The sequence below is a fragment of the Onychostoma macrolepis genome, chromosome 03, assembly GCF_012432095.1.
Source record: "Onychostoma macrolepis isolate SWU-2019 chromosome 03, ASM1243209v1, whole genome shotgun sequence".
Classification (NCBI taxonomy): Eukaryota; Metazoa; Chordata; class Actinopteri; order Cypriniformes; family Cyprinidae; genus Onychostoma; species Onychostoma macrolepis.
The window spans coordinates 22963634-22979389 of record NC_081157.1 but is presented as its reverse complement, the minus strand read 5'-3'; the positions used below and the strand labels follow the sequence as shown (position 1 = coordinate 22979389).

Here is a 15756-nt window from a genome sequence, read left to right as displayed (position 1 = left end):
TGCAGCACAGTTGTGAATTTATTACTTATTACAGTGAACACAGAGCTAGAGGGAAAAATAAACATACATCTGAGAAAAGGGTTTAAAAAAAAATTTTTTCCCAAAAAACCTCTTCTAAACCTTAAAATTAATACAACACTGTTAATATATAACGAAATAAAAAAAATAAAAAACATCTACAACACTGTACTGTATATCAACACCATTCCTCTCAATGCGCTTTATAAAAACTAAAAGCTATCAGTAACTCAAAACACAAAATGTTCATAAAACCCAAACACAACCAATTATGCTAATTCTTATATAGGGGGTCTATTTTATGATCTTATTACTAAAGTAACAATTCCTTTGGTTCAAAAAGTCCAACTCCTGCTCAAAGCCGTTCATGTTCGGTCCCTCAGGATTTGGTATTGCATGTAACACTCTTCAGGAACAGTATTCATCAGTATAATGATATGATTGTGTTACTTCTTATATAAAACTAAATCATACAGTATATGCCTTTCTGAGAAAAATACCATTAGTTAACAAACACATGCCTCAGTAAATGAGGACGGATAAACAAACCCCCACAATACTTTTCAAATGCATCGTGTCACAGTGCCTTTGTGAACATTGCACGTTAGTGTGTTAATATGTAACATTGAGATTACTGCATCCATAAATGTTAATATTATAGTTATCGCTAAGTCAGATGAATGACTCACCTAAAGAAAGAAAAAAAAAAAAAACTTAAATTCTAGCTTGTACAAATACAGTACATCAATTCAGCATTGTTCCCTTGTTTTAATTGCTTTCAAATAATCAAATAATATGGGCTTATTGGTTATATATGCCATCTAGACATCACTAACCATTTAAAAACTAATTTCTGGTCAACCAATAATGAAACTTGTTTCCGCCCCTGAATAAAAAAAAAAAAAAAAAACGTAACTGCAAACTTTAATCTCAGAATTCTGACTTTTTTCTTGCAAATCTTTTCATTTTATTATTTTAGAATTGAGTGATAGAACTCACAATTGCAGCAACTGCTTTTTTCTCAGAATTGTGGGATATAAACTCGCAAAAAAAGTTGTCTTGCAACAGCGAGTTTATAACCCATAATTCTGAGAAATGAAGTTGCAATTGCGAGATATAAACTCAATGCTGCGAGAAAAAAAAAATCAGAATTGTGAGTTTATATCCCACAATTCTGACCTTATAACTTGCAATTGCGACTTTATTTTTTATTCAGTGGCAGAAACGGGCTTCCATAGGAAACAGTTCATCTTGGCTCAGATATATGTTATCAGTGAATCTAAAATCCAGAAATCTTGTGCTTTAACCATCTGTGTAGAATAACCCTTAATGCCGAATCTGTAACATGACATGTGTGATGAGACAAAAATGACTTTAATGTGCAATTCTTCCATCTTTTACATTCTAAATCTGTTCTAAAAGGCTTTTCTTCATGAACCGTTGTGCCAGTCATTTCTTGACGCAGCGTCTCAGTAGTCTGGCCTGCAGAAGTACTGCTTTTCTGTGTAAATGCTGCATGTATGCATAGCATATCTCGTTTGAAAGCATGCTTGACAAATGTGCCAATGGAATCATGTACTTTTCTGTATAAACATACTCTGAACATGTACAAGTGTGCAAATGTTTTGCATGTGCCTCGTTCTGTTGTACATGCACATTTGTTATACTTTTGCGATATCATACCTTAAGGGGGCGATAGAGTTTCCTTAACATGAGAAACTGACTGTAGAAGTCATCAATTTGCACTAATTCCTCTTGCGAAGAGTATGTTTCGGCTCATAAGTTGACTTGATACTGTGATAAAACTATAAAATACTTTCTGCATATTTCCACAGCTCTTCTCCAGCCTTAAAGGAGTTCACCTAAAATGAAAATGTACTCACCCTCAGGCCATCCAATATGTAGATGAGTTTGTTTCTTCATCAGAACAGATTTGGAGAAATGTCTTACAAACACACAGCTTTTCACTTCACAAGGTGTTAACTGATTGATGGACTGGAGTGTATTATTGTGGTGTTTTTATCAGCTGTTTGGACTCTCATTCTGACGGCACCCATTCACTGCAGAGAATCCATTGGTGAGCAAGTGATGTAATGCTGAATTCCTCCAAATCTGTTCCCATGAAGAAACAAACAACCTCTTGGATGGCCTGAAGATGTGGGACATTTTCTTCAAAGTTTCATTTTTGGGTGATCTGTTCCTTTAACTTCATCAACACTGACAGGTGCAATAGTAACACCAGCCACAGCAAAACTCTATGCATAAACTATGCTATCCTGCGTTTAAACAAGTCTATGTTCATACATTAAGAATAAATCACATTTACCCAAGAACGGGGGGGGGGTTATGCACTAAGATGTGTTGGAATGCCTCACAACTTTAAAGCAGAACAAACCATTTGTTCTCATCTATTATCTGCTCCTCTCATTGGATCACAGGAGCTCACATGAGGTACCAAGCAGCCAATCCGGCTAGAGCAGCGATCCAGGCAGCCAATATGACTTGACCGGAGGGATTTTTAAGCATGGTCATGGCCATCTGACAGATGTAAGATGATCCCCCGCTGGCAGCTGAAATGGAACAAATAAAATGAATATATAAACAGTTTCATTTCTTAGGTTAATGCACAGTTACCCAAACGGGTTCACAAGTGAACTGTAGGGGGTTCGTGAATTGATGAAAAACTAAAAATGAATAAATTTGAAAGTAAAATTAAAATAGATAAATAGGGCTGCATGATTAATCAAAATAAAAGGGTAACAGTGATATAACTTAGTGCAATTATAAAAATCAAAGCCTGCAATTTAAATAAGTATATAATAAATATTTAAGCTTATAGATACTTCCCACAAAAATAAAAGTCTAAAATTACTATGATTCATCAAATATTCTGTAATTTAAATTGTAATTTACAACAGTAATACATTTCTGTCTTAATTATATAATTAGAGTTCAAATTAATAATAGTAATAATAATTTCATTTAAACATTTTTAAAACAAAACCAATAAAAATAAATAAAACACTTACTAAAAAGATTAAATATTTTATTGGTTTACTTGTAAGTCATGTGACCATTAACCATGGCCAGAGAACCATGAATATACAAATGTTCCATTAAATTATTAAATAAATAATAAATAAATAATATATATATATATATATATATATACACACACTATATAGATAAAATAATTAAATACAGGTTTTAACAATTATTAAAAAATTTATAACAAAAAAATACAATAAATAAAAAAAATTAATATAAAACAATAAATAATTTAATATATATTTATATGTCTATTTAATTTCAAAATTGATGGGATTTTTAAATTAATAAACTGAATCACTTATTATTCCTTCACTTTTTAAGTGGCACTCCTAGACCTCTATAGGAAAAATAAATAAATAAAAATAAATAAAGACTGACAAAAAAAGGTTTGTGAACCCCTGGTTTAACGTGAAATTAAGGTATGGATTAAATAATCTGGTCATGTTTACCCATTTTGGCCGCATAATACGGACACTGGCTGATGTCTCCTTGCATCTCACCATGAGCACCATGAGCACCATGAGCAGGAGCGGCATCCAAAACATCGTCCTGAAGCGTTTTTCCAACCTCCTCTAGTTCTTCAAAAATCTGCAGACAACACAAAAGGACATTTACAGTAACAGATGACAGGAAACAATGAGCAAGCAATGAGGAAATGACAAGCATTTAATGAAAAGCTCGTTGGCAAGTGTGCGGCGTTACATAAACACATTCAATTACATCTCACTGCAAACAATCAAACACTTTGTTAAAGGATGCTGGCAAAATGTGAGATACTGTTTTGACCCAATTTTGTCCATTTAATTTCAGCGCTCATCTGTAATCTGTTGTGAGGACAAAGCCTCCATCTGCTGACGGATGAAACTCCAACCACACAGAGCAGAGACTCTCCTCTTTAATTACACACTCACTGGAGAGAGAAGTGATACTAACACAGTGACAGCGGGCTCAGACGAACCGATCAGTCTAATAGAGAGACTCCAGGTATTGACAGAGAGAGTGATTATGAATGGTTTCATTCATTCAGTGTTAGTGGAAAACTTCAGACTAAATGTCGATATAATGATCGGAGTCACAAACAGCAGATCTTGAATCAATCAACATCATCCTTTCAAGCAGTCTTACCAAGAAGAATCGAATTTTACCTAATTATTTAACAAAAGTTCAACTTTTAGAATGTATCCAATGACAAATGTATTATTTTTTAATAGAAAAATGTCAAAATAAATAAACAAAGAAAAATCAGTTAATCAATAATTTACCATTTTAAAATGTAGTTAAATGTAACACTAAATTAAATACAATGTAAATTTTAAAAGTAATTACTTTTTAAAATTGCATTTACCTTTCTGCATTTGCAAATAAAATTGTAAAAAATAATAATAATAAAATAATAATAATAATAATATAAACAAAACAAACAAACAAAATACTAATATCTTTAAACATAAATGTATAAAAATCTATTTTAAAATGTAGGTAAACAAACAAACAAACAACTAAATAAATTGTTATTTTAAAACATAGAAATATAAATTACCGATACACTGTAAATGTTTGAAAAAAATAATATACAAATAATAAAATAAACAAATATATTTATATATATTGGTCTTTTAAATTTCAAAACTGAAAATGAAAATTTTGAAATAAAATTAACAATACAGTTTAAAAATTAGAAAATCATATAGAAGTAAATTACATAATTTTATATACAAGTTTGGCAAAAATGATTTGAACCCTTTTAAATCACAACTGTTTTTTCCAGCAGTGCTCACCTCCATGTTGAACTGGAAGGCCAGGACAGCTTCCTCCACGATCTTCTGCTTGGTGTGCGAGTCCAGCTCCAGCTCGTTCATCCGGCTGCGGTAGAGCTGCTTGAAGGCCTTGGCGCTGTGGATGCCGTCGAACTGGTAGAAGTTCAGGCCTTCTCCTGTGGGCGGCAGCTTCATGGCGCGCTGGGCCACCTTCCTCAGCACCTGGCCACCCGAGAGGTCTCCCATGTAGCGGGTGTAAGCGTGAGCCACCAGAAGCGCGGGCTGGTCCTGGCCGATCTGCTGGATGCGTTCCACGTAGCGCCGAGTGGCGGGAGAGAGGCTGATCTGGTCCTGCCAGTCCTCGCCATAGAAGTACTGCAGATCCCGAGCCAGAGCGTCCCGCCGGTGCAGCTCATGGGGGAAGTAGAGCGCCGCCAAATCAGGATGCTCCTTGTTTCTCTCCATCTCCTCTTCCATAGCCGAGTACGTGAAGTATAAAGCCACGTGACCGAGCTGACGATGCAAACACAGTTAAAGACACACAACCAAGACAAACTAAACCGATTTCTTTTGTTTTAGTTTAGTTGAAATAAAGTAAAATTGAAATATTGAATGAAAAACTTAAAGTTAAAGAAAAATGTTGCCTTGGCAAATAACCTAAATAAAAAAACGAAACAAAATTCAAAGCTGAATAGAAATATTTAAAGAAAACAAATAATAATAATAAAAATGACAAAGACACATTACATTACTTAACCTTAAACTAAATTTAAAATAAAAACTATAATTATTATAATTGTATATAAATAATAGTAAAATATGTGAAACATTAAATATCGTTGATATATTATTATTTTCTATTAATTTTATTGATATAATATTACAATTGTTGTCATTGTAATTTCAGTTATAATTTAAGAATTATATTGGAAAATGTTTAAATTAAAAAAAAAATTTTTTTTTCAATTTTAATTATTTTAGTACTTCAAATTAAAAAAGAAAATGAAAAAGTATGTCTTGCCAACTAGATTATATAATAAATAAAAATATTTAAAAAGTATTTTAAAACCTTTATTATATTTTTGTTATTTTATTACAACCCGAATTCCGGAAATGTTGGGATGTTTTTTTAAATTTGAATAAAATGAAAACTAAAAGACTTTCAAATCACATGAGCCAATATTTTATTCACAATAGAACATAGATAACATAACAAATGTTTAAAAAGAGAAGGTTTACAATTTTATGCACAAAATGAGCTCATTTCAAATTTGATGCCTGCTACAGGTCTCAAAATAGTTGGGACGGGGGCATGTTTACCATGGTGTAGCATCTCCTCTTCTTTTCAAAACAGTTTGAAGACGTCTGGGCATCGAGGTTATGAGTTTCTGGAGTTTTGGTGTTGGAATTTGGTCCCATTCTTGTCTGATATAGGTTTTCAGTTGCTGAAGAGTTCGTGGTCATCTTTCACGTATTTTTCGTTTAATGATGCACCAAAAGTTCTCTATAGGTGAAAGATCTGAACTGCAGGCAGGCCAATTCAGCACCGGACTCTTCTACTACGAAGCCATGCTGTTGTAATAGCTGCAGTATGTGGTTTTGCATTGTCCTGCTGAAATACACAAGGCCTTCCCTGAAATAGACGTCGTCTGGAGGGGAGCATATGTTGCTCTAAAACCTTTACATACCTTTCAGCATTCATAGTGCCTTCCAAAACATGCAAGCTGCCCATACTGTATGCACTTATGCACCCCATACCATCAGAGATGCTGGCTTTTGAACTGAATGCTGATAACATGCTGGAAGGTCTCCCTCCTCTTTAGCCCGAAGACCACGGGCATCCAACAAAGGTCTTCGGCCTTGTCCCTTACACACAGAGATTTCTCCAGTTTCTTTGAATCTTTTGATGTTATGCACTGTAGATGATGAGATTTGCAAAGCATTTGCAATTTGATGTTGAGAAACGTTGTTTTTAAAGTATTCCACAAACTTTTTACGCTCTCTTTCACAGATTGGAGAGTCTCTGCCCATCTTTACTTCTGAGAGACTCTGCCTCTCTAAGACATCCCTTTTATAGCTAATCATGTTACAGACCTAGGGGTGTGCGATGTGACAATTTTTGATCGTGGACGATAAAAATGTCTCCACGATCTGCTTTTGAAGAAATATGGTAGTATCGTGCTACAGCGCACATTCTATCAGCTGCTGTTCTTATTCCTCCGTCTCAATATACTGTACATTATTCGGATCTGCTTTAAAGCCTTGCCGGTTAAATGTTTTATTCACGCATCGGTCTGACGTGCGCTTTTTCTGAGCCCGTACACCCGAAGCGCGCGTGCTAAAGCCTGTCAAAAAGCGCCTGATTACTGAACTAAGTTATCTTGTGCACTAATACTGTCAAAGCACACAAGGTTTATGTATAGACTCCGTTGCTTATGTCTAAAATGAGTAAGTAAACAGCTGAGAGAAAACGGATGCGTGCCTCTGTATATTAGATGCCTGCATGTCTTAAAGGGGCAGTACTGAACATGCTGCCGACTGTCATTAAAGGGATAGTTCACCTTAAAATGTAATTTCTGTCATTATTTACTAACTCGCATGTTGTCCCAAACCTGTATTAATTTCTTTCTTGTGCTGAACACAAAAGAAGATATTTTGAAGAATGTGGGTAACTAAATAGTATCTGGTCCACATTGACTTTTGATAGAAGGAAAAGAAAAATACTATGAATAAGTCACTGGGGACCAGCAACTGTTTGGTTTTTCATGTTTCTCAAAATAGCATTTATGTTTAGCAGAAGAAACTCATTCAGGTTTAAAGAAACTTTTGAGTGAGTAAATGATGGTATAAATATAAAACACTTTTTATTTTGGGGTTAATTATTCCTTCAATGTTAATAAAACTCAGAGAAAAATCACTCAATACTCTTGACTGAAAAACGTTAATACAGTTGATTTAATAGGAATCAATCTATATAGTGTTTTATTTTTATATTGTTGATTCAATTATTGAATGCTCCTGCTAAATATACCTATTGTACCTGAAAATAAAACACTGTTTTATTTGTATAGTATGTGTATTTGTAATGTGTATCTTTGTTCTCATTTTTTAATAACAAAGATAAAATAATGACAAAGATTTTTATCTTCGCCCACTTTGGCCTAAATATCTGCCATTCTTTTTTAATATTTTTGTTATCTTGAAAGGTTTTGTCTTTATAATAGGGAAATTAGTTTGGCTGTAATGCTCAGACAACTTGCAAAACAGTAAAACCAACATGACAAAGAATCGTGATAAAATCGTGAATCGTGATTTTTCTTAAAAATATTGTGATATTATATTTTTGCCATATCGCCCATCCCTATACAGACCTGATGTCAATTAACTCAATTAGTTGCTAGATGTTCTCCCAGCTGAATCTTTTCAAAACATCTTGCTTTTTCAGCCCTTTGTTGCCCCCGTGCCAACTTTTTTAAAACCTGTAGCAGGTATCAAATTTGAAATGAGCTCATTTAGTGGATAAAAGTGTAAAATGTCTCAGTTTAAACATTTGTTGTGTTATCTATGTTCTATTGTGAAAAAAATATCGGCTCATGTGATTTAAAAGTCTTTTAGTTTTGGGTTGCATTTCAGTTCACATTTATTTTATTTCAGATAACAAAAATGTTTTATTTTATTGTTTTATTATAAGTATAAAGGATTTTTTCCCCGAGTTTGTCCGCCAGACAAAAAACATGCATCAAAAGTAATACATGCCAAAGTTTAATATGATAAAGTAATATATCAGATCCCAGCAGATTTTTGCCACTAAATGTCCTGTTTTAATCAGAAACATGGCACATTATGAAACTGAAATGTGTTGTGAATGACAGCTCTAAATGCTCTTTAAAATCCATATACCTTAAAGAGCTCTTTGCGGATGCGTCCCCTCAGGAAGTCTTTGACAAACTCAGTGTTTTCGGCCTTCTCGTGAACTTCTTTGGTTCCTGCCGCCAACATCTCTGAGAGATCTGTAGGCCTGTAGGGATCAGATGACATTCAGGGTTCGGTAATGAAACAAAAACTTTTATTTTAGTTTTATTTATATACTGTTATAGTATTTATTAGTATTTTGAATTAGCTTTTTTATTTTCAGTTTTTATTTTAGTAATCTGTAATTTTGTGTTTTATTTTATTTTTATTAGTTTCTTTTAATATTTATATTTTGCTTACATTTTTTTTTTCCAGTTTGTATTTAAGTGTTCCGTTAACGTTTTCATTTTATTTATTTATTTTAATTTTTAACAGTTTTAGTCACCAATAACAGCCCTGTACCAAGCATAACTCAAGCATGTTCTCAGAGGAAGCGCTCTTCAGTATGTGGTGTACCTGAGGATGGTGACACCTCCCTCCTGACACACGACTCCTCCTCCATTAGCTGTGCTCTCCCCGTCAGCAGCATCTTCTGTCCTCATAGCACTCATTGCAGCGTCTTGTGTGGATCTGACCTCTGACTGCTCAAACACATTCACACCGTCACGCCAGACGCTTTCCTGTTACACACAGATCATCTTCCCATTTTTGATCACCTGTTTCACTACAATCTATGGCTGCATCCGAAAACCTAGGCGGCTGACTTGCTGCCCTATCTGACAATTACTTCGCAGGCTTTTGCGCACAAAGGCACCTCATGAAACTGATTTCGGACAGGCTTCTGAGGCAGCGTAACGGTTTAATAATCTACAACAAAATAGAACGAGTTTTGGTGATAACTAAACGAATATTTAATTACTATAATACTGATTTCTCGCTAGAAATAACAGCAAAAGTGCAAACAGTTCTATCCATCTATATCTATCTATCTCTATCTATCTATTCTGTGTTAACAACTAAAACTGTTAAAACTGATTACAGTAAATGAAGTTAAAAATAGAAATATTTGATTAATTTTTTTTTTTAAAGTTAAGAAAAAAATAATAACTTAAGTTTAGGTAGAAATACTAAAATTATTTAAAAGATAATTGAAATAAAAAAAATAAATGAAATTAAAAAAAAGATAAATAAATTAGATAAAATATTTAAAAATGACAATTTAAAGAAAATATTTAATGAAAAACGACAAAAGCACATAACAAAATGACTAAAACAATCTAAAATGAAATGAAAATGAAAACTTGAAATACAAAAAAATAAAAGCTAATTCAATATATTAATAAATACAATAATAGTAAATGAATAATAGTAAAAACAACACTGCTGCCTAACTATCATATATCTCTCTACCTATTTATCTAGGCAAATTTCAGTTCAACACAATCAATATAACACAAATTAGAAAACTCATTCATCCTTTTCATTACGTAAAAATAATTCTCTAATCTTTTTGATTACATTTGAAGTATGACCTCCAAAAAGGCCATCTCATGTTTTCAATGTTCTTATGGAAATGTGATATGAGCAGCTCTGAACTGATGTAAAGTCTCCAAAGTTTGTGAAGACGACACTATCCACTGAAATGTAACCAACAAAGCCTCTTACCTCTACCTCCTGAGCTTCAACAGTCAGTGACTGGAACTGCTACAGACGATTGTTAGAGATGACAACAGCTGAGTTCCTGAGGACACACACACAGTCAGAGCGAGCATCCTCTGTTCATCCAACACACACACACACACACACACACACACACACACACACACACACACACACACTGAGGCTGTTCAACAGCGTTTGTTTGCAGGGAAAATGAAAACACAGATGTGTGCAATCCCAACAAAAGAGCAGTCATGAGCGTTCTGGTGTTTGCCAGAGAAAATGCCACCTAACCTCACTGTCCTGTGATCAGCACCCATTTAAAATGCACAAGCAGCTTCAAATGGATCAAAATAATCAGCTGTCATTATACAAATGAACTAGTGCTGATGTTAGACATCAGTGTAACACACTAGCACTCATATAGCACAAGTATGCGCCCTCATTTGCATACTTGAGAACTGAAACCAGTACTTACGATCCAGCTCTTCGGCGAATCCTGCGTTAGATCAGATTATAATGATAATACTAATTGGTCCGATCAGGCTGTAGGAACGATAACAGACTGGTAACTGATAATAGAAATGATCGTTAGTCGGATTCTCGCTGCTATTGTCTGCGGAGATCAGGCTCTCCGTTATGAACTCAAAGCAGGAAGCTGCCGGATGAAACCACGTGTCTGTCAGAGCTGATGCTTAAAGGCGCAGCGACCGTTAAATTCAAGCCTTTTTTTGTGAGAAAAACAGTTTAATGTGAATCCAGGGTGTCAGAGTGCAGTGAGATCAGCTTTCTTGGCACAATGGGTCGTCATTTCGGAGATTTGGCCAAGGTAAGGCATGTGATCACCTACAGTATTTCTCCCTTTGAGCAGAGAGGGCTTTCCCAAACTACTTTCCTAAAACCTTTGGAGACTATTCAAAACATCTATATTCAAGGTTCTTATGTACCTGACCCACACATGGGACAATCGTGTTCATGAACAGACCAAAAGAAAGACCCCTGCAGACCATGAGAATGTGTCCTTGTGTAACTTCTTGTTTCTTGTTCAATAAAATAAAATATTTATGTGAAAAATGGATTTCTGACTTGTTGTTTAATAAAGTACCTTAATATGATGCATCACTCAGATTTATGTTCTCATTTGTGACCCTGGATGACAAAATCAGTCTTAAGTGTCAATTTTTTACGAAATTGAGATTTATACATCATCTGAAAGCTGAATAAATAAGCTTTCCATTGATGTAAATCTATTTCTGAGGGTGTAAAAAAATCTAAATATTGAGAAAATCACCTTTAAAGTTGTCCAAATGAAGTTCTTAGCTATGCATATTACTAATCAAAAATTAAGTTTTGATACATTTACAGTAAGAAATTTACAAAATATCTTCATGGAACATGATCTTTAAAATGTATAATTATGACCCATACAATGTATTTTTGGCTATTGCTACAAATATACCCCAGCGACTTAAGACTGGTTTTGTGGTCCAGGGTCACATTTGTTGTGTTCTTCATATACATTTGAAATACAGGTGTCTTCTGGCAAGTTTTTGTTTTGCTCCTACTGGATACCATGGTACATGTGAAGGCAAGTTTTATTGTGTTATATAGAGATTTGTTTTTGTTTTGGAAAATTGATGAGGTTTTATACATTATAATGAAATTTAGATGAACACTACTATGAGCAAGTCTGCTGTCTGCCATGTAAAGATTTCTCATGTTTAATGAATTTCATTAAAATATTTGGAGTGGTCAAAAAACAAACAAACAAACAAAAAACTGTTTAAGGAATGGAAGGCCATTTCCACCAAGGAATAAAAATGATAATCGTGACACTTTTTGTTCTCGAAATTCTAAATTTTAATTTTTTTTCATAATTGCAAGATGTTAAATTAACTCGTAATTCTGAGAAGAAAAGTATAAATTGTAAGATAAAAAGTACAAATTACCTATTTTATATAATTATTTTTTAAATTATTATTGTTATTATTATTATTATGGTGCAGGAAAAAAAACACAGTTTTAATATGTAGTCGCAGTTACCTTTATTTATTTGTTTGTTTGTTCGGAAACCAGGGTTTCACCTGCTTTTTAAAAACAAACTTTGTAACAATAAACTTTATATGTTTTATCTTTCTTCATTGCTTCAGTCTGTTGTGCTGCTGAGAGGTTTGTGTTTGTAGCTCCGTGTACCTTCGCTTTTTATTGAATCTCTACTTTACTTTCAATCCCTTTTGTCTAAAGTGATGATATATAACTTAATTCCCACCATATTTCTGGTGTTATCTTTCAAACTAATCTAACTAATTTGATCGTTCTCCTTTAAAAACCGCGAGTGCAGCTTGTTAGCCCGTTAGCTTGTCACTCGTGGTTCCATTTGCATTTCTATTCGCGCCTATTATTATTTTATTTTTTCCTCGCTCCGTTTTTCACGAGCTCATCAAACAACAGTGGTAAGTGGTAAGTTAAGTTGGTATCATTCATCAATCACGGTGAGTAATGGCTTCTTCTCCTGCTATTGTTGTTTGCACTGTTTGCCACATGTATAGTTTATCTGTCTCTGTCAGCAGCGAGGGATTCACATGTGATAAATGCAGGGAAATAGTTAGGCTGACAGAGAAGGTTTTAGAACTAGAGACACGCATCCAAACTTTAGTTGAGGATAGTAAGAATGTGAGGGCTGTAGATACTGCTTTGGATGCGACTAGCTCAAGGAGTCCTGTACATTGTTCGGTTTCGGTTGAGCCCGTGCAGCAGGGCAACTGGGTGACAGTGAGGCGGCATAGTCGCGGGTCAAAACACCACTCTTCCGTTCCGATCAGAACATCAAACAGGTTCTCCCCACTCAGTGAAGCACCCACTGAGAAACCTGATGAAAGTGCTCTAGTTATTGGCGATTCTATTGTACGGAACGTGAAAATAGAGACACCAGCCACCATAGTCCATTGTTTACCAGGAGCCAGAGCGCCTGACATCTTGGCAAATTTAAAAGTGCTGACTAATGCTAAACGTAAATTCAGTAAGATTGTTATCCACGTCGGCGCTAATGATGTTCGACTTCGCCAGTCGGAGATCACCAAAAATAATGTTAAAGAGGTGTGTGAACTTGCAAGTACGATGTCAGACACTGTAATATGCTCTGGTCCGCTCCCTGCTTACCGGGTGATGAGATTCATAGCAGACTGTCGTCACTTAATGGCTGGATGTCTAAGTGGTGCCCGCAAAATAACATAGGCTTTATAGACAATTGGAAGAATTTTTGGGGCAGACCTGACCTGTTGAAAAGAGATGGTGTTCATCCCTCCTGGGGTGGTGCCGCTCTTCTCTCTAGAAATATGGCACATAGTCTTAGAGTTTGTACTTGACTAACTGGAGCCCAGGTCAGGAAGCAGACAGACTGGCTAAACCGATCGTCTGCTAGCCGCCTCATGTCACCAAAGTCAGTTAACTCTCAGCACATAGAAACTTTTTCACCTAGATATCACTCTATAGAGACTGTGTCTGTTCCCGAACTAGAAAATACAGAAAACATCCAAACCAAAGTAATAGTAACAATTTAATTGATGTTCAACAAATAAAAACGATATAATACAGATAAACACATGATAAAGCTTGGCTTATTAAATATTAGATCCCTTTCTTCAAAAGCACTTTTTGTAAATGATATGTTCACTGACCATAAACTAGATGTGCTTTGTCTGACAGAAACCTGGCTAAAACAAGATGATTACATTACTTTAAACGAGTCTACACCCCAAGATTACTGTTACAAACATGAACCGCGTCCAAAAGGTAAAGGGGAGGTGTTGCTACAATTTATAGAAATATTTTCAGTATCTCTCAGAGGTTGGGTTTCAAGTATAATTCGCTCAAGTAATGGTGCTTCATATAACGTTATCCAAAGAAACAAGTGTTAATGATAAATCCTGTGATGTTTGTACTGGCTACTGTATACAGGCCACCAGGGCACCATACAGACTTTATTAAAGAATTTTCTGATCTTCTATCGGAGTTAGTGCTGACTGCAGATAAAGTCCTAATCGTTGGTGATTTTAATATCCATGTTGATAATGACAGAGATTCGTTGGGATCAGCATTTATAGACATTCTAAACTCAATTGGTGTTAAACAACACGTGTCAGGACCTACTCATTGTCGAAATCATACTCTAGATTTAATACTGTCACATGGAATTGATGTCAGTGGCGTTGAAATTTTGCAGCAGAGCGATGATATCTCAGATCATTATCTAGTCTCCTGTATATTCCATATAGCTAAAGCTGTAAAGCCAACTTCTTGTTACAAATATGGTAGAACCATTACCTCTACCACAAAAGACTGCTTTATAAATAATCTTCCTGACTTATCTCAGTTCCTCAGCATATCCAATAGCTCAGAACAACTTGATGATGTAACAGGAACTATGGACTCTCTCTTTTCTAGCACTTTAGATGCGGTTGCTCCTTTACGCTTAAGGAAGATTAAGGATAAGAGTCCAACACCGTGGTATAATGAGCACACTCGCGCCCTAAAGAGAGCAGCCCGGAAAATGGAGCGCAGCTGGAGGAAAACTAAATTAGAGGTATTTCGTTTAGCTTGGCGGAAAGTACCCTATCCTACAGAAAAGCATTAAAACTGCTAGATCTGATTACTTTTCGTCTCTTCTAGAAGAAAACAAACATAACCCCGGTATTTATTCAATACAGTAACTAAATTAACGAAAAATCAAGCATCAACAGGTGTTGGCATTTCCCAAGAGCATAGCAGTAATGACTTTATGAACTACTTCACTTCCAAGATCGATACTATCAGAGATAAAATTGTATCCCTGCAGCCGTCAGCTACAGTATCGCATCAGATAGCGCACTATAGACCCCTGAGGAACAATTCCACTCATTCTCTACTGTAGGAGAGGAAGAATTGTATAAACTTGTTAAATCATCTAAACCAACAACATGTATGTTAGACCCGATTCCATCTAAACTACTAAAAGAGCTACTTCCAGAAGTCATAGATCCTCTTTTGGCTATTATTAATTCATCATTGTCATTAGGATATGTCCCCAAAACCTTCAAATTGGCTGTTATTAAGCCTCTCATTAAAAAACCACAACTTGACCCCAAAGATCTAGTTAATTACAGACCGATCTCAAATCTCCCTTTTCTGTCAAAGATACTAGAAAAGGTAGTATCCTCACAATTATATTCCTTCCTAGAGAAAAATGATATCTGTGAGGAATTCCAGTCAGGATTTAGATCGTATCATAGTACTGAGACTGCTCTCATTAGAGTTACAAATGACCTGCTTCTATCATCTGATTGTGGTTGTATCTCTTTATTAGTTCTACTGGATCTTAGCGCTGCGTTCGACACTATCGACCACAACATTCTTTTGAATAGACTACAAAACTTTGTTGGCA

The 15756-nt window shown here is 35.0% G+C and overlaps 1 protein-coding gene across 7 annotated transcripts; it reads right to left on the bottom strand.

Annotated features, from left to right (window-relative positions):
* hmox2b (heme oxygenase 2b) lies at positions 1-10987 on the bottom strand. Of its 7 annotated transcripts, XM_058769189.1 has the most exons (8): positions 10816-10987; positions 10344-10419; positions 9195-9358; positions 8727-8844; positions 4848-5339; positions 3519-3657; positions 2414-2588; positions 1-707 (listed from the first exon to the last, which is right to left on the bottom strand). In XM_058769189.1, the coding sequence occupies exons 3-7, from the start codon at positions 9287-9289 to the stop codon at positions 2461-2463; spliced, it is 972 nt and encodes a 323-aa protein (XP_058625172.1). In that variant the 5' UTR covers positions 9290-9358; positions 10344-10419; positions 10816-10987; the 3' UTR covers positions 1-707; positions 2414-2460. The 7 variants fall into 7 exon arrangements, with proteins under 7 accessions (XP_058625172.1, XP_058625173.1, XP_058625174.1 ...); XM_058769190.1 differs by having other exon boundaries at positions 1-2588; positions 9195-9376; XM_058769191.1 differs by having other exon boundaries at positions 1-2588; positions 9195-9319.
* Between the last annotated feature and the right edge of the window lie 4769 nt (positions 10988-15756).